At 35.2% G+C, this 16,404-nt stretch overlaps 1 protein-coding gene across 6 annotated transcripts in view; it reads left to right on the top strand.

Moving 5' to 3' along the window:
- Kcnq5 (potassium voltage-gated channel subfamily Q member 5) overlaps positions 1-16,404 on the top strand; it is a 513,487-nt gene that overhangs the window by 360,625 nt on the left and 136,458 nt on the right. For all 6 annotated transcript variants that reach the window (XM_063226942.1, XM_063226945.1, XM_063226943.1 and 3 more), the window contains one exon: positions 6,332-6,458. In XM_063226942.1, coding sequence (XP_063083012.1) covers positions 6,332-6,458 — 127 coding nt within the window. The remainder of the gene's footprint in view (positions 1-6,331; positions 6,459-16,404) is intronic.

Raw genomic sequence — 16,404 nt, 5'->3', positions numbered from 1 at the left:
CTGGCTTGCTTACCTCATGCCACTTGAAGTATATATATGCACACACAAAAGAGTAAAAATAGCCAGAAATTGATTGTGTTGATATTTGGAATGAAGCAGTGGTTCTAATTTTGTATGTCTAATTAGCCACAGCTCTTCAATAATTAGTGCAGATGTCACAAGGTTTCTAATGTTGGTATTTCATCTACATAAAAATGCTATCAGATAGCATAAAACTAATGATAAACTAATAGTCACAGCAGATAGCTTGTAGATTAGGCAAAGGTCACTGGTTTTAAAGAATAGTGCTAATTAGCAAGAAAACAACTAGAACATGTACATTTAGGCATCATCAGTTTGTACCAAGAAAAATCAATCAATCTTTACTTAAAACCACTTGAAATGAATAGAAAACAAAATAATCACAAGGATGGATTTATATCTTGAATGATATGTCAAAGCCAAATCCATCAATGAAACAGTGTCACAGTTGTCTGATGTAACATATGAAGAGGCTTCTTTGCTATCTGGAAGAGAAGATTGATTAAAGCTACACAAGTAGTCTCAGTAACTAACATAGATAGAATTCTAGATGAGTGCTACCACTGCTTCCTGGGCTTCTTCATTTCTATATGCATTTCCTTGGTCTTTAATAAGAATAGAAATGATGCTCTATGTTTTACAGAATTATGTGAGGCCTGCTGAGGAAATTCTGTAACTCCTCCAATGCAAGTGACACAAACAATAAGCACTGCCCTTGGTTCTTCAAGATGACTGGCAAAGCTGAGTTTCTACCCTCTTCAACAAGGAAAGATATTTTACCTTCAGCTTTGCTCCCAGTAAAGCATGGACCATATTATTCACCAATCTCCTCAGCAATTTAATTCCACAAGAACCAAGTAAGGGAATTCCAACTGCTGCAAAGGCAGCAGAACTTGTTTTGTGGCTGGCCAAGCAAAGATCAGAAAAACCACCTCTCATCTAAATCGTTGCAACGAATAAAACCGATTTTCACCACATTTGAAAATAAAATTCAACCTCATCGAAGAGGTGATGTAGAGAACACTACTAAACCAATACAAGTGATATCAGATAGCACCTGGACCTGGAGAAGAACACATTTCCTCTTAGTACTCTATTCCCTTGATTAGATTACTGACAAGGACATTTTTCATTAAAATTTTTGACATAATTTTAGATTCTCCTGCAGTTTTAAGAAATAATATACGGACACTCTGTATTCATTTTCCCCACATGGTAAAGTTTTGAAAAAACAGTATGCTAACAACCAGGATAGTACTATCAATACAGTCCATGAATCTTGTCTGGATACCTCCAGTTTTACTTGTGCATATTTGTCTATGTGCATTTAGCTCTATTCAATTTTATGACTTTCAGATTTGTGTACTTACCAGGACAGGCAAGAGTTGAGCCCTTCAAGGCTCTCTCAAGTCGCCCTTTGTATCACCAAGCCACTGGCTCCCTTCCAGCCGTCCACTTCCCCATTGCCGCCACTAACCCAATCCCTACCGCCGATGTGTTCTCCGTTTCTAAATGTTTTTAGAAACCATTACAAAATGTTACAAAAATGTAAAATCAGTGGAATACTATACTGTATAACCGTTTAGAGTGGCTTTTATTCATGCCTCTTAATTCCCTAATGATTGTTGTATTAATTTATCCACTCTTATTGTTGAAGAGTCCATGGTAGTGACAGAAGACGGCCTGTTTAACTGTCCTTATGGTAAAAGACATCTGAGCTGTTTTAGAGTTTTGGCCATTATGAATAAATCTGCTCTGAACACATTTTTGTATAATTATAAGCTTTCGTTTCCCTAAAATAAATGCCAGAGGTCAAAGGCCAAGTTAGGTAGTAACTCTTTTTTTTATGGGAATACTATTTTCTAGATGGGTTGTACTATTTTAGTCCCCATCAACGATGTGTAAGTGACCTGCCTTCCCCCTAGTCTCCCCAGCATATTGTGTTGTAGCTATTCTTGGTCACTATTTTTTATTTCAAGCATTGTGATGTTAGTATAATGATATCACATTGGTTTTCCTTTGCATTCCTCTCACAACTAATGATGTCTAGTATCTTTCCATGTGATTATTTGTGATCAGTACACCCTCTCTGGCATGCAGCATCTGCTATGACAATTCTATTCATATATCTTGCCAATTTTGCAATTAAATGTTTCCATTGTTGAATGTTCAGATTTCTTTATATATTCTAGATATTAACCCTTCATCAGATATGTAGTTTACAAGAATTTTTTCCTTGTCTATAATCTGTCTTTTTCCCTCTTTATATAAGCTTTCACAGGCCAAACATTTTCATTTTGATACAGCAAATGTATCAAATTTTCTTTTACTATTTGTGCTTTTGATGTCAAGGAGCTCTTGTTTAGCTAAATCCCCAAAATCTTCTGTAATATTTCTCACTAAAAGGCTTGTTGCTTTATGTTTAATATTTAAGCCTATGAACCTTTTAATTTGACATTTGTACACAGAGAGGTTCGGGTTTTTAAGGAGTTTTACAGGTAGGGTTGGGTATTCTCCAGGATTGACTCTTGAAAGGCTATTCTTTCTCCATTGAATTATGTCTCCTTTGAAAAATGAATCAGAATGTGTTTTTCTCCTCGTCTGTTTTCTGGGTGAAATCATATGAAATTGCAATAATTTTTTCTTAAGTATTTGACTGATAATAGCAATAGAACCATTTGGCATGGACATTTTTCTTTTCTTTCTTAATTAAAAATTCGATTTCTTTAGTGGTTATGAGACTATTAAGATCATCTATTTCTCCTCTGTCAAGTTTTCATGAATTTGATCCTTTTCTCCTGATTTTTCATATTTATGTAGATAATATTCATATGATTCTCTTATTTTTAATAGCTACAGTTCCTATGTAATTTAATTTGTCCCATTGCAATGCAGAAGTAATGCAGAGGCCTGGGCATAGTTTTCTTAAGAATAATGGGTATACATCTCTTGCTGCCATCTGTTTTTATGAAATGGAAGAATTCTTGCATGGTAGTACTTTGGGCCACATTTGAGATTTTTTTCTTGGGTATCTTTTATAGCATGACCTCTCATCACCTGAATGCCAAACTTACTGGTTTAAATCAAAGCTAATAGCAAGAAAAACACATGTCTATCACCATGCACTAAAGCCAAAACGGACCAAGGTTCTAAATATTAAAACAGAAACACTGTGTCTCCTGGAAGAAAAAGTAGATAGACATCTTGAAGACAGAGGTATAGGAAGAGACTTTATGAACAAAATCACACTGCATGAGAAGTACAAAGAATCAGCACCTAGGATCTCATCTTGTTAAAAAAGTTTTCACATCAAAAGAAATCACCAACAGAGTGAAAAGAGAATCCACAGAACGGACAAAAATTTTAGCCAACTGTCCCTCAGACAAAGGACTTCAGTCTAGAACATATAAAGAACTGAAAAATCTCAGGCCTCCCAAATTCAAAGACCCAGTCCAAAAATGGGCATCTGAGATGGATACACAGTTCTCAGATGAAGAAATACAAATGGCAAATAAATACATAAAAAAATGTTCATCATCATTGGTCATTAGAAAAACGCAAATTAAAATCACACTGAGATTCCATCTCACTCCTAAAAGAATGGCCAGGATCAAGTACACTACCAACATCAAATGCTGAAGAAGCTATGGGGAAAAGGGAACTCTCCTGCACTGTTGGTGGGAGTGTAGACTGGTTCAGCCATTGTGAAGGTCAGTCCACAGGAGATTTCTCAAAAAGCTGGGATTGGAAGTCCCATTTGACCCAGCTATTCCACTTCTAGGCATATTCCCAGAAGAACCAAAAACATTATACCACAGTGATATACGTGTACCCATGTTTATAGCAGCACAATTTGTAATAGCCAGATCTTGGAAACAACTTAAGTGTCCATCAACTGAGGAATGGATAAAAAAGCTGTGGTATTTTTATACAATGGAGTACTACTCAGCTATAAAGAATGATCACATTGAGATATTTATTAATAAATGGATGCAGCCTAAGACCATACTCATAAACGAAATAAATCAAACTCACATGTATAAATACTGTATAATCTCCCTAGTGTAAGAAATGGTAAGAATATATAAATGTGTTGATTCTTTGTACTTTTTGTATACCATGTATATATGTGCACCCATGTATATAGCAGCACAATCTGTAATAGCTAAATCTTGGAAACAACTCAAATGCCCATCAACTAAGGAATGGATATAAAGGATATGGTATTTTTATATAATAGAGTACAACTCAGCTATAAAGAAGGATAAACTCGAGGCTTTTCTAGGTAAATGGATGCAACTAAAGACCACATTTGTAAGTGAAATAAATCAAGCACACATGTGTAAACATTGCATTATCTTCTTAGTATAAGAAACTTAGATTAGTAAAATCCAAAATGTAGAATGAATATTGTGAAAGGCCAAGAAACTGCTCTAAAGGAAAGGATGAAGTAAAAGATACAAGAAGGTAATGAAAAAAATAAACATATATTTATACACATACAGGATAGCTAAGGTAATTATACTACTAATTTCTTTTAGTTCATTGAAAAGAATGGTTTTGTGCTTACATTGTTTGATCAATTTTGTAGGCCTATGTCTGCAACTAACTCTATCTGAGCAACTGCTCTGAAGATAATGCTCAATATATTAACCATTGTTAACTTCCTACTATCTTGTTTTGAAATTCTACATCATTGTTTTTATTGTGTTTTTTCTCTTTAAAACAAAATTTTAAGAAGTAGCAAGAATAAGAAAAAGAATGGGTCTGCAACTATACACAGGCGGGGCGTAGGTACAGTAAGTACCTGGGTATTTTAGGCCTCAGTATCGTTTCTACGTGTGGAAAGATGTTCTGGATTTAAATCAGATGACTGAACACTTTGAATAGACTCAACAGATATATATTCAAAATGCAAATTAAATAAATCCCTCAGATTATTAGAGAGTAAGTAAGTATATTAATGATATTTTAGTTATCAGTACAGAAAGTCAACTTCAGGATGTATCTTCTAAGTAGTTCTAAATCATTGTGAGTAAGCAATTACAATGTCGGAAATTTATTTCCTAGTGTGAGAATTTGTGAATTATTCAGTGCAAAATGACAGAAGGATAGAATGATATGTCTCTAGTAGGCATTTCAAATTTGCCGCATATCATTACACACTCTCAGTAAAAAAAAAAAAAAAAGGCATGTGTCTGAAACTTGAATCATGAATGCCATTGTTATAAATCAGTTTTTATCTTGGGCATGGGGTGAGAGAATGGGGTGTGAATTGCAACTTTTACTTTGCATAATTCTACGCATTTCTGTGATATTTGAAGTTTAAAAAATACCCTGCATTGCTTTTATTATGGAGCTGTTATAATAAAAAATCAATTAACAAATACTGTTGTATATTATAAATGCGGAGTCAATCCTTGTTTAAAAATAAGAAAAGAAATTCTAAAAGAAACCAGTTTTAGTAATTCAGTACCAGTCCGTTTAGGGACAAGTGACTGTGCTGATCTTCTGCCAGACATACTTCCCTTTTACAAATTCCATCTGGTTTTCCCTCCTCTGACTGACTGTTTAATGAGCCACTTTAGCTGGCCTTTCCCCAAGGTTAACTCACAGCTCTTCCTAAATAATCTCAAAGTCATTTTTCTGGCACAGGTGTTGTTTTCCAGGCAGCTGCTGCCAAAAGGCAGCATGATATTAATAAGTTTCAGATATAGAGAATTTGGGGTCTCGTTTCTGGCAATAGATATATGTGCCACATATAGAGTAAGACTTTTGAAACCCACTGTTTTATGAGGAGATTCTGACATTGTAAAAAAAAAAAAGCTTAGTGTGCTTCTAAGTAGTTACTGCTTTCTTGTTTGAGAACAACTCTTAAAGGATTAGGGATTATGTCACTCCTTGCAGCAAAATGAAAATTCTGTTCGTTTAGAACTTGTTGATTGTATGTATTTCAGAATCTACTCTTTCAACTCAGATATTTCATATGAAACCAGTAGCTTAGGTCAGCTATCCATTATATTTTAGAAGCGATGGAATCATTATTTGACTTATAAATTTAGGATTGAGATTGATTCTTAAATAGGTAGTATCAGTGACCTGAAGGTTAATCAGATTCTATTCTGGGAGATTTAGACAGAGTAGAGGTTTGGTATTCTTTGGGTTTTATTTGTTAAAAGATGTTGTGAATTTTAGACATTCACCATGACATGCTTTTGACAAAGTACCTAAACACTCAGAAATAGTAACAGAGCTCCTCACTGTTGTGTTTAGAATGCTTCTCTCTGATATGTCTTGTCTGATATTTTAGGAATTCGTAATGATCGTCGTCTTTGGTTTGGAGTTCATCATCCGAATCTGGTCAGCAGGTTGCTGCTGTCGGTATCGAGGATGGCAAGGAAGACTGAGGTTTGCCCGAAAGCCCTTCTGTGTTATAGGTGAATATTGAAGTCCCGGCACCCTGGATTTGTGACTTTGCATCCTTTTCTTCTGTTTCCTGTGCTGAAACATTTGACTAAGTGCAAATATCCATGGCGTACTTACACTGGAACACACTCCTGTGTTTTAAAAAGTGTTGAGTCATTTAATCTTCACCTTCTCACTCGCACACTGAGATATTTTTGTTATCTTCACTTCACAGATGAAGAAACTAAGGCAAAATTGAAAAATGAGTTATGGAAAGGCATACAAATAATAAATGGTAGACATGGGATTGAAGCCTACAGATGCCCCTCTAGAATATCTATGTGCATTAACTGAAGACATACTAAAATACATGGTTCTTCAGTGTTGCCCTGAAGAAGGAAATTTATATTTCAATAACTATAAAAAATGTTAAGTGTACAATATGACATCAAGCTGTACTCTTAATCAGATGTAATAGATGCCAGTATATCACTTATGGTCATGTATACCAATTAATATGCTTCAAGAATGATTGCAAACATGGTTTTCTTTATGCATTTAACTAAGTTGTTTACACTCTGAAATAGGATTCCCATCACTACATAATCACCAACTAAGTAACACATCTCAGAACCTCTCTGTCTGCTGTGGCTCCACGGGGATTCCATTCTTCTTGGTTTAACTTTAACATTATACTACTCAGAGAAGATGCCATAGAGAATTCTGAAATTAAAATATGGCATTTCCCACCAATATATTTAAAAGCATGTCCGAGAATTGAAAATTTCATACATTCAAGCTATTGTTATTGTTGTGATTGTACAGCTCCATTTTTTAATTTAAAAAAATAAGGATAGAAATGATACAAAATTTCAAAAAATAGAAAGTTAGCAGTAGTTAATATATTGCATATTGTTATATTAGAGGTAGTTGCTCACATTACAAGATTTAGGCATGAAAAAAACTATCAAGCAGCCAAACAATGAAAGCATAAACTTCTTTGATGAGCTTACAGAGATTAGTAGTATAGCTATCTATCTCGTGTTCTTCTGTCTTTTTCACTGCTTAGGCAGCCATTCAAACCTAAATGCTGGGAGTCCTTGGTGAGGCTTAGTCACTCCACTTGTTCCGAACCTGAGAAAGTGGGTTTTTAATTTATGAAGTAGTTTCAACTTATACATCCACAACAGGTTTGCACGTTTGTTTTAGAAGTGAGGAACTGAGTCTTCTCTTGCCACTCACGCCCCTGTGGCTGGAGCAGTGTAGATGCAAGATGAAGAGCACCTCCTCCGAGCCATGGCACTGGCAGGAAAAATTCTTTGTTCTTGCTGGTTTGGTAGTACATATATTTCAAGAAAATTCAACCAGAATTTACAGAAGTTCACAGTTACAATAGTGAAATCAATCTTAAAATACCTGTGTGGCTTTACTAATGTAATCTATTTGCCCAGCTGTCTCTCACCAACAAGACTAAGCCTTCATTGAAGGAGCTATCATCCTGCTGATGAATGGAAGAAGGCAGGTGGTAATTCCAGTCTTGCAGGTCTGTCCAGCTACAAGACAAATTAGTGGAGGCATTTAATATTTGTCTCTGAAGATTTTTCCACTTTCTGAATTCTTTGCTCAAGCAACATTATGAAGCACTGTAACTTGACATGAAACTACTGCATAACAAGTACTCTCTGTCCCATGAGGAACCCAAACAAAACAATTCACAAGGCAGATAGATGGCTGGCCAAAAGTCACTCAACCTCTACAGGATAAGGTCGATTCATGGATGACTGCAGGAGTGTTCCATTCCAGAGTTTAAAACTAATTAAAAATTGGTTTTGTTCCAATTCCAGAGCCAATGCCAACGTATTTCTGGCCTCTAGATGAAAAAGAAAGTTTTTTCCCAGATGCCTGCTGCCTTTTGATAGCTGTTTCCCACAATGGGCACATCATCACATTTTAGTTCTTTAATCTTTCTCTTTTGGTTACAGATCCTTACAGATCATTTTCTAAAAACTGATACTGTGTTATCTGTAAGCTTACTTGCCTTTGTATCTATCAACAGTGACCTCAGAAATTTAGTAACACAAAGTTTAGACAAAATTCACAGGGATTTTTTCTAGCTTTTCAAGTCCTTTCTTTCACTGTATAGTTTACATCTACTAGATTAATTGCCTTGAATGAAAATTCCATGCGTATAATGTATAATTCCATGTATATAAAATATAATGAATTCGAAGTTGAACAAAGACCAATATGTACTTACAGGAATGATAGCCATGAATTTTTTCATTATTTTAATTAAGTGTTCATGTGATAGTTTTGATCTAGGTTTCAGCTGAAACATATTCAGAGTGGCTTATCCATATGAGATCAGTAAAATTAATCTGTGAGTACAACCTGAACTTCACCTGCTTGAAGGTAGCAGACTGTTCTAGATGGGTGCTGTGACCTTTTCTTGGCCTATTTAGAAGGTTCAAAACATGCTTGACAAAAATGGCTCTTTTATTCAAGCAAATGTAACCGGACAAAATGAAAAAGGAAGAAAGAAAAAAAGAAAGAAAGAAAGAAAGAAAGAAAGAAAGAAAGAAAGAAAGAAAGAGAGAGAGAGAGAGAAAGAAAGAAAGAAGAGAAAGAAATCTCATCTATGATAGCTATTCTGAGTGAGAGATAGCAAATGTAGCCAAAATTCCCAAGACTTCCTCTAGTTGTAGGTTTGATCACTCCAAACATGCCAAATGCACCCCCAAGTGTTTGTGGAAATCTTGAACATTTGAGTAGAGACTATGGAATCCTGGATGTCGTGCCTTCAATGCAGCAAATGCTTTCTATAGGCACACCAATGTTGCTACTCTCTCCCGTGGGTCAGACAGAAGCTGCAGCTGTGGTCAGCCACCAAGCCACTGATAGCATCCTGCCTTACTGATCAACTAATTGCATATGGACCCAGTTCGATAGAGGTGCTGTGGGTTATTTTCCAAAGATGTTAGTAAATGAACTGCCCACACATCTCATCCCTGAAATTCAGGCAGAACCAGGAGCATTTCAAAAGTTCATCGATTTAAGAAATCATAAAATCTTTATATATTGGTGTTTGGAAAACTTATTTTAAACAGCTAGCACCTAAGAGAATAGAAAAGTCTGCTTAATTTTTGTTAAATTAAGAGCTTCATGACTATATTAATTTTTTTTCTGCTTGATGATGAGAGTTTGCTTGGAAAATTGGTAAAATCTTACCAATTCTTCCTTGTTCCTATGTGCTCAATTTACATGTCTCCCCTGTCATAATAACATTTCTGCAGCTGTGGGCAATAATCATCTCATCCATGCTTTGCAAAGTTAAGTATACTTTGGGATATCTACTTTAACTGCCCTCTATTTACCAATGCTGAATGCTTTATGATTGTTCTGTATTCAAGTGCAAGTCATTCATCAAAGTAGCATCAGTACTGAGAATGTATGAATAGCCCCAAAGACCTTTGCTATAGTCCATTTTTTGGAAGCTTTCATTAATGACTTTCCTGAAAGTTGCAAATAGTACCAAAGGCTGATACTTAGATCACAGTAATGAGCCTCATATGGCAGAACACCAACAAATTACTCCCAAAAGTGACTTGGTTTTTTTTTATTTCTTGGTGACTCATAAAGACAGATATTAAAAGGCTGTATATTTCAGCCTTTAGTGTGTCTCAGGAAAGCAGAAACTATCAGCCTGTTAGTAATCCTGGGTTTGTGTTTCATGTGAAATGAAAGTTTATTTCTTATTGCTATTTTAATAGTTGTTCTTCAATGTAATATTTCCACAACAGTACGAATGAGGAAATAACAGCCAAAATACCCCGCACCATCAACCTTTGACATGACATAACAGTTCTTTAGGAAAATGGAAACAAGTCTATTTTTTAATTGCTTAAAAGACAATTAAACCACATGACTAAGGCCACTCTAACACATCTGTGATTTCATCATATTACAAGGTAATGTTACTCCTAGAAATGTCATCAGATATTTAGATGCATTTAGGGGTTCAGCTAGACTATTCTTTATTTAGGTAATTGTTTAGGTGACTGCTGACCTGATCCACAAAATTGAACTTCTAGTATGATAATATCATTTGAGCATATAGAGAGTACTCAGTGGCTGGTCATGCTGGCTCACATCTGTTGTTCCAGCACTCAGTCAGCTGAGGCAGGAAGACTGCTTGAACTCAAGGCCAGCCTGGGCTACAAAGTGAGTTCAAAGCCAGCCAGAACTGCATAGTGAATCCATATCTCAAAAAGACGAAAAAAAATATTACTCTTAGAGGAAAATTATTAAAGATTATTTTCCACTTCTATAAACTTTAGTAGAGCACTGTGATAGACTTTACTAATTTTGTACAATCACATCTTATATGCAGTTTCCAATGTACTTAGAAAGAGCTAAACCAAAGAAGGAATATTTACTATGCTGTAACATAGCAAAAGTGATAGCACGAGGAAGCTATAGTATAACTGTAGTATTTAGAATATCACAACTTATTTCATAAAACAAAGAAGCAAAATATTATTCCAGCTTTTGAATTGAGCCATCAAATAAAAACCTCTAAAAGCAATTACATAATTCCTATCATATCTAAGCATGGTTTCCAATACTGGAGACTAAATAGAAAAGTTATAGCTACATGAGATTTGATGGTCCAATAAAGTCTTTCTAAAGTACTGTACAGTTGAGGTGACCTAGCTGTTAAAAAGGAGTGGGCCATGAAAAGATTTAAGTACATGTAACTCCAGACTAAAGACAAATAATTGCAAAGATTCTTGAGACCTGATGAGCTTGGCTTGTAGAGGAGGAGACGTGAAGGTCCTGTGTCTAGAGCTCAGTTAGCACTGGGGACAATAGTAAAAGGTGGGAATAGAGACAGGAGAGGCCACACTCCCAAGGACGCAGTGCGCTATGAGCAAAGCAACCTCAAACTGGCTTCCAAGAGGATCCAATAGGTTGTTGCTAACAGACCTAATATGAACACCTGGGTTATAAGTTCAAAAAGTGTGGGCATATAAGGCCGAGGCTTTTTAGTCAGCTATACCTGTTAGAACTTGTCATCAGCAATATACAAATTATTCATTGCGAAGGATACATAACCCACTACACTTACATTATAACTTTTAGGAGAAAAATTCCCCTGACTTTTCCATATTTCTGCACGTAGATACATGAAATTTCAAATTTCTTCAAAAATAAAATGTATTTTCTAGGAACAAGTAGAATTGCAATGTGATGGAAACGTTTATAGCTCCACTGGTAACTATCACCTATGAGCAATTCTGAGAGCCTTCTTACCAAAAGACTTGGTTCCAGACTGTAATGACTGAAATGCAGCTATATCTCATTAAAGATTACTTATCTTCTTTGGAAAATTGTTCCTTTTCGCCTTGAGATATTATTTGAAAACTTATGATCAATAAGAAGCATTAAATTGTCACTATGGGGTAAATTTTCAAAGTGGTGCTTAGAATTTGCCAGTGTGAAGCCCATTAACTTCAGTGAAAGTCCTGCAGTTAAACTGTTGCACATGGTTTTGAAAATGTTCTACCACATATCTTTGCAATGCTTTTAAAAATTCTCATAAATATCACAGAGAGACTCTGTGCACTGCTGATTGCAGTATTTAAGAATGTGGATAATGTGCTGTGTGGTAGGAGGCTTTTAAAATTAGATTTTAAAGCTTCATTTCTTCAGGAATTGCAACAATAATGTAAACACATCTTTAATTCTTCAAACAGTACCTTTCCATCAGGGAACTAGGAGCCAAATTAGAATATACCATCCACAAAACAGAGCTGTGGACCTCTGAGACTTTCTTTATCTCTTGAGGTACTATGAAGGAGAGGCACTTTGTCCTCAGCCACAAGTCATTGGAAAAGCTAGGAGTAGAATGCAAGCCTCCCAGTAACAACCTGCTCCTAAGCACAGCCCTTCCTAGTCAAATTTAAATACAGCATAATCCTTTTAATCTACACACAGAAGAATAATGAGAGAAAAGGAGAAACAAATTTATTAACATATTAGTAGGTGACTATGCTATGTAAGTTAGCAACTTTCTTCTGGGATCTAGATTTTCAGCGTTTTCTGAAATATGCGTGGTGTCACCGAACAGATTATCCTAATTTCCCAAGTCTAACCAGAATTGACAAAAGACTTCTTGATTTACTGTCATTTGAAACACAAGCAAAGGTTCCATTTACAAACACTGCAAAAGCATCTTCATTGTTAGATATAACTTGATTTAAAATATAAACATCAGGCTAGAGATGTAACTCAATGATAGGTTACACACCTAATAATTGTAAAGTCCTGGTTTTGATAACCAATACCACAACAACAAACAAGTAAGAACATCATGGAAGAAAAATCATATAACTTCCCTGCATGACCCTGTTGGAGTTAAAGTAAATTATGTTTAGCTAAATCCTCTACTCATGGCTGGGGATTTAGCTCAGCGGCATAAGCGCCTGCCTTCTTACAAGCAGGCAGTCGTGAGTTCGATCCCTGGTACTGATAAAAACGAAAAAGACAAAAAAAAAAAATCCTCAACTCATGGCCTTCTGTGAAACAAAAGATGAAAGTACTTTTTCATTTTGTGGCTTTTTATTAGCTTTTCATTAATTCACTGTGGCTCTGTACATGATAGCCTATCTATTGTCATTTTCTATATCTCCATTAGAGATAGGACAATACTTTAAGAAATCTATTTAAATTAGAAACCTTCTCTGAAAACTAAGCATAACATGATGTTGGATTACTGGGCATCAAATCAATGGAATAAAATATCAAATTTAAATTGCCAATTAAATTTATGACTCATCTTATTATACCCATGATAGTCTAATTCATGATAAAAGAGACCCATTTCACACCTTAAAAAACTGAGATTAAAATTAAGAGCTTTGTCAAAGGTCCCACAGCATATAAAACAAAGAGCCCAGGAAGGGAGATATTTACTCATGTCAACTCCTAATTTCTTTGCATGGCTTCCCATTATCTCCTTGTACCTCCCATGTGTACCACAGGAACAAATCAATAAACTGTATAATGAAATCTAAATCCTACCTCCAAATCTTTCTCCTCCCCTTACAGACATTATGTGAAGTCTAAAGGTAAATAGTTCTCTGAATCATAAAAGCAGCAATTCATTCTTTCCACAGTCAGTTTTCTAAAGTCTAATTTTTTTCCAACTTTTTATTTTGAAATAACCTTAGATTTCCTTGGAATTTGTTGCCAAATAGTATGGAGAATACCCATGTTTGAATATGTCTTTCATTCAGCTTCTCCCAATGATAACATTTTACTTAAGCATTAATCAAGAAGCATAATCATAAATATATATAATTAACCAAACTGTAGACCTTACTCAGATTTCTCTAGCTCGTACATGCATTTGATTTTTCTAGATATTTCTATGAAATTTCATCACATATATGGATCTCTTCAACCATCACCACAATTAAGAATCAGAACTTTTCCAGCACCCTAAAAACTTGGGATGCTACCCCTGCTCTTACCCTCGTAGAGTCACTCCCGACCCAGTCTTAATCCTTTAGCACTGCCTAGCTCCTTCGTACTATAATTTTGTTATTTTTTGAAATGTCACATACATGTAATCATGCAGAAATTACCTTTTTAAAGCAGCTTTTTATCACTCCACATGATGATTTTTAGATCCACCTAAGTTGCCATGTACATCAAGAAGGGTTCCTTCCTTTCTATTGCTGAATATTATTCCATGATATGGATGTACTATAGTTTTTTTTTTTTTTTACTCATTGATCTATTTACCATTGAAGGTTATATAGTTGCTTCTAGAATTTGCTATTACAAATAAAGTTGCTATAAGAATTAATGCACAAGATATTTTGTTTGTTGTTTTCTGTTTTGTTTGTTACTATAGATAAAAGCAAACATCTCTCATGCTAGGCAAGCATTTTACTGCTGAGCTACATACTCAGCCCCTGTGTATAGGTTTTTATATGAACATAGTTTTTATTTTTATAGGGTAAGTACTAAGGAATAGGATTACTGTGGTATATAATAAATGTTTAATACTGTCAGAAACTGCAAAGCTGTTTTCCAGAATGTTGCCATTCCTTTCAAAACAAAGGAAGATCTAGAATATTTCATGGTGGTAAATTATCTTTGCTAACTTAAATGACATTTTATTGGCATACAAAATAAATATTTCTGCTTTTTCTGTTTCTATACAAATTATTTTAACAAACAATGCTGAAAGTCATATTCACCATTTGGATCAAGAAACAAATGAACATATGCCTCACTAAGGAGAATCTCTTTGCACTTGTATAAATGAATGTAAATTTGATGTTTACATAAATGAAGTGTCAATTGACCACTTGATGTAAAAAGCCAATACTGTACAAATTCCTGGAAAGCATTACTCAGATCTAATTTTACCTTTTAGAAAGTCCCATTGAAGCCGATACCAATACTAATTTCTGATACCAATACTGATTATGTTTGCCTGCTAAAGGACACATATAATATTCACATTAGTGAGAGCCTGAAAGCATGGTTCCAACAGAATAACACATTTAAAATTGCCACCGAGAACAAATAGAACTTCACAGATTTAGGACCAATATTCGCAGTTCTCATGTGTTCTCAAGAGATCAATTTTTTTCTCTTAATGCAGCATTACTCAGAAAATTACTGTTCTTATAATTAAAATCCTCTTAACTATAAATCTAAGATTGTTTTTCTTCCAACATTCTTTTTAATGTTTACCAATGAATTTTCCATCATATCCAGCAGAAAAAATAGCTTTCTTCAAAAGTTAATATTAACTCTGTGTGACCAGATTCATGAATTTCAACCTCATACTCATGCTAATTGTAGAAATGTTAATAAAATCCAACTGCTTACTTGGGAAAAGATAATGCTGAATACATACATATCTTACCATTAGTTTATCAAAGATAAGCTCCAAAATCAAGGATAAATTAAATTTTTAAAAAATACCAGGCAGCAAAAATGGGTAAATTCCCTTCTAACCTTGGTATGAGGACGGTGTTTCTTTCTTTTTCATTTTTACTGAAAATTTTTTTATTTAGAGAAAAAAAGCGAAACAGAAAAAGCGTAAAATTCTAGTTTCACAAACACACACAAAGTAAAACAATAATAAAACACTAGTTGACATTAAATATTGTTATCTTAGAAATAGTTGTTCAAGTTGTGAAATCAAAGCATAAAAATGGGCAAATAATCAAGGACAGTATAAGCTATTCTGTTTGATGAACTAACAAAAACTTAGTAGTATGGTTATCTATCTTGCACACTTATACATGCATACAGTTATATCCTTTAGATCACTTTCTTTCTCTTTCATTATTACAGTATCTATTGTACAGTTTTTATTTGTATCTTTATACTAGAGAGATAATACATTTACAAATGTGAGCAGGATGGTGTTTCTAACTACAATTAAAAAGAAGATGATAAATCAGGCTCTATAAAATCAAAGAATATTACATGATCAATAGAACAGCAACCATAAGCAAGGCAGAAAGAAAAACATTTAAAACTTCTATCAGAGAAAAAGAGCTAACCATCTTAAGATACAAGGAACTTTGGCCCAGTTGGGCCCCCAGCCAGCGACTCCGAGGGACCCAGAACCGCCTATGCTCTGCCTCGCGAACCCATAGTGTGCACTGCAAGTTCCATCTCATGGTGCAGCCTCTGGGCATTGCTCTGAGCCTGGTACAATGCCATCCAGTATCCACCATCACCAGAGAACCCCCAAGAAGATCCCTCTTGTCCTAGATGGGCCTGGCCCAGCAACCCATGTGTGGCCCGCATATGACTGTGCACTGCTTCATGAGCCAAAAGTGCACACAGCTAGTCCCATCCTGTAAAGTGGCCTTGGCACATGGCTCTGAGCCTGGTAGGACCCTGTCCAGGGTCCACTATCACCAGAGGACTGCCAGGAGTGTC

The sequence above is a fragment of the Cavia porcellus genome, unplaced genomic scaffold (genome assembly GCF_034190915.1).
Source record: "Cavia porcellus strain 051 isolate PalLab524CR breed Dunkin Hartley unplaced genomic scaffold, mCavPor4.1 scaffold_16, whole genome shotgun sequence".
In the NCBI taxonomy this organism is placed as follows: domain Eukaryota; kingdom Metazoa; phylum Chordata; class Mammalia; order Rodentia; family Caviidae; genus Cavia; species Cavia porcellus.
The sequence above is the reverse complement of the archived record's forward strand: the minus strand, read 5'-3'. Positions and strand labels throughout refer to the sequence as shown.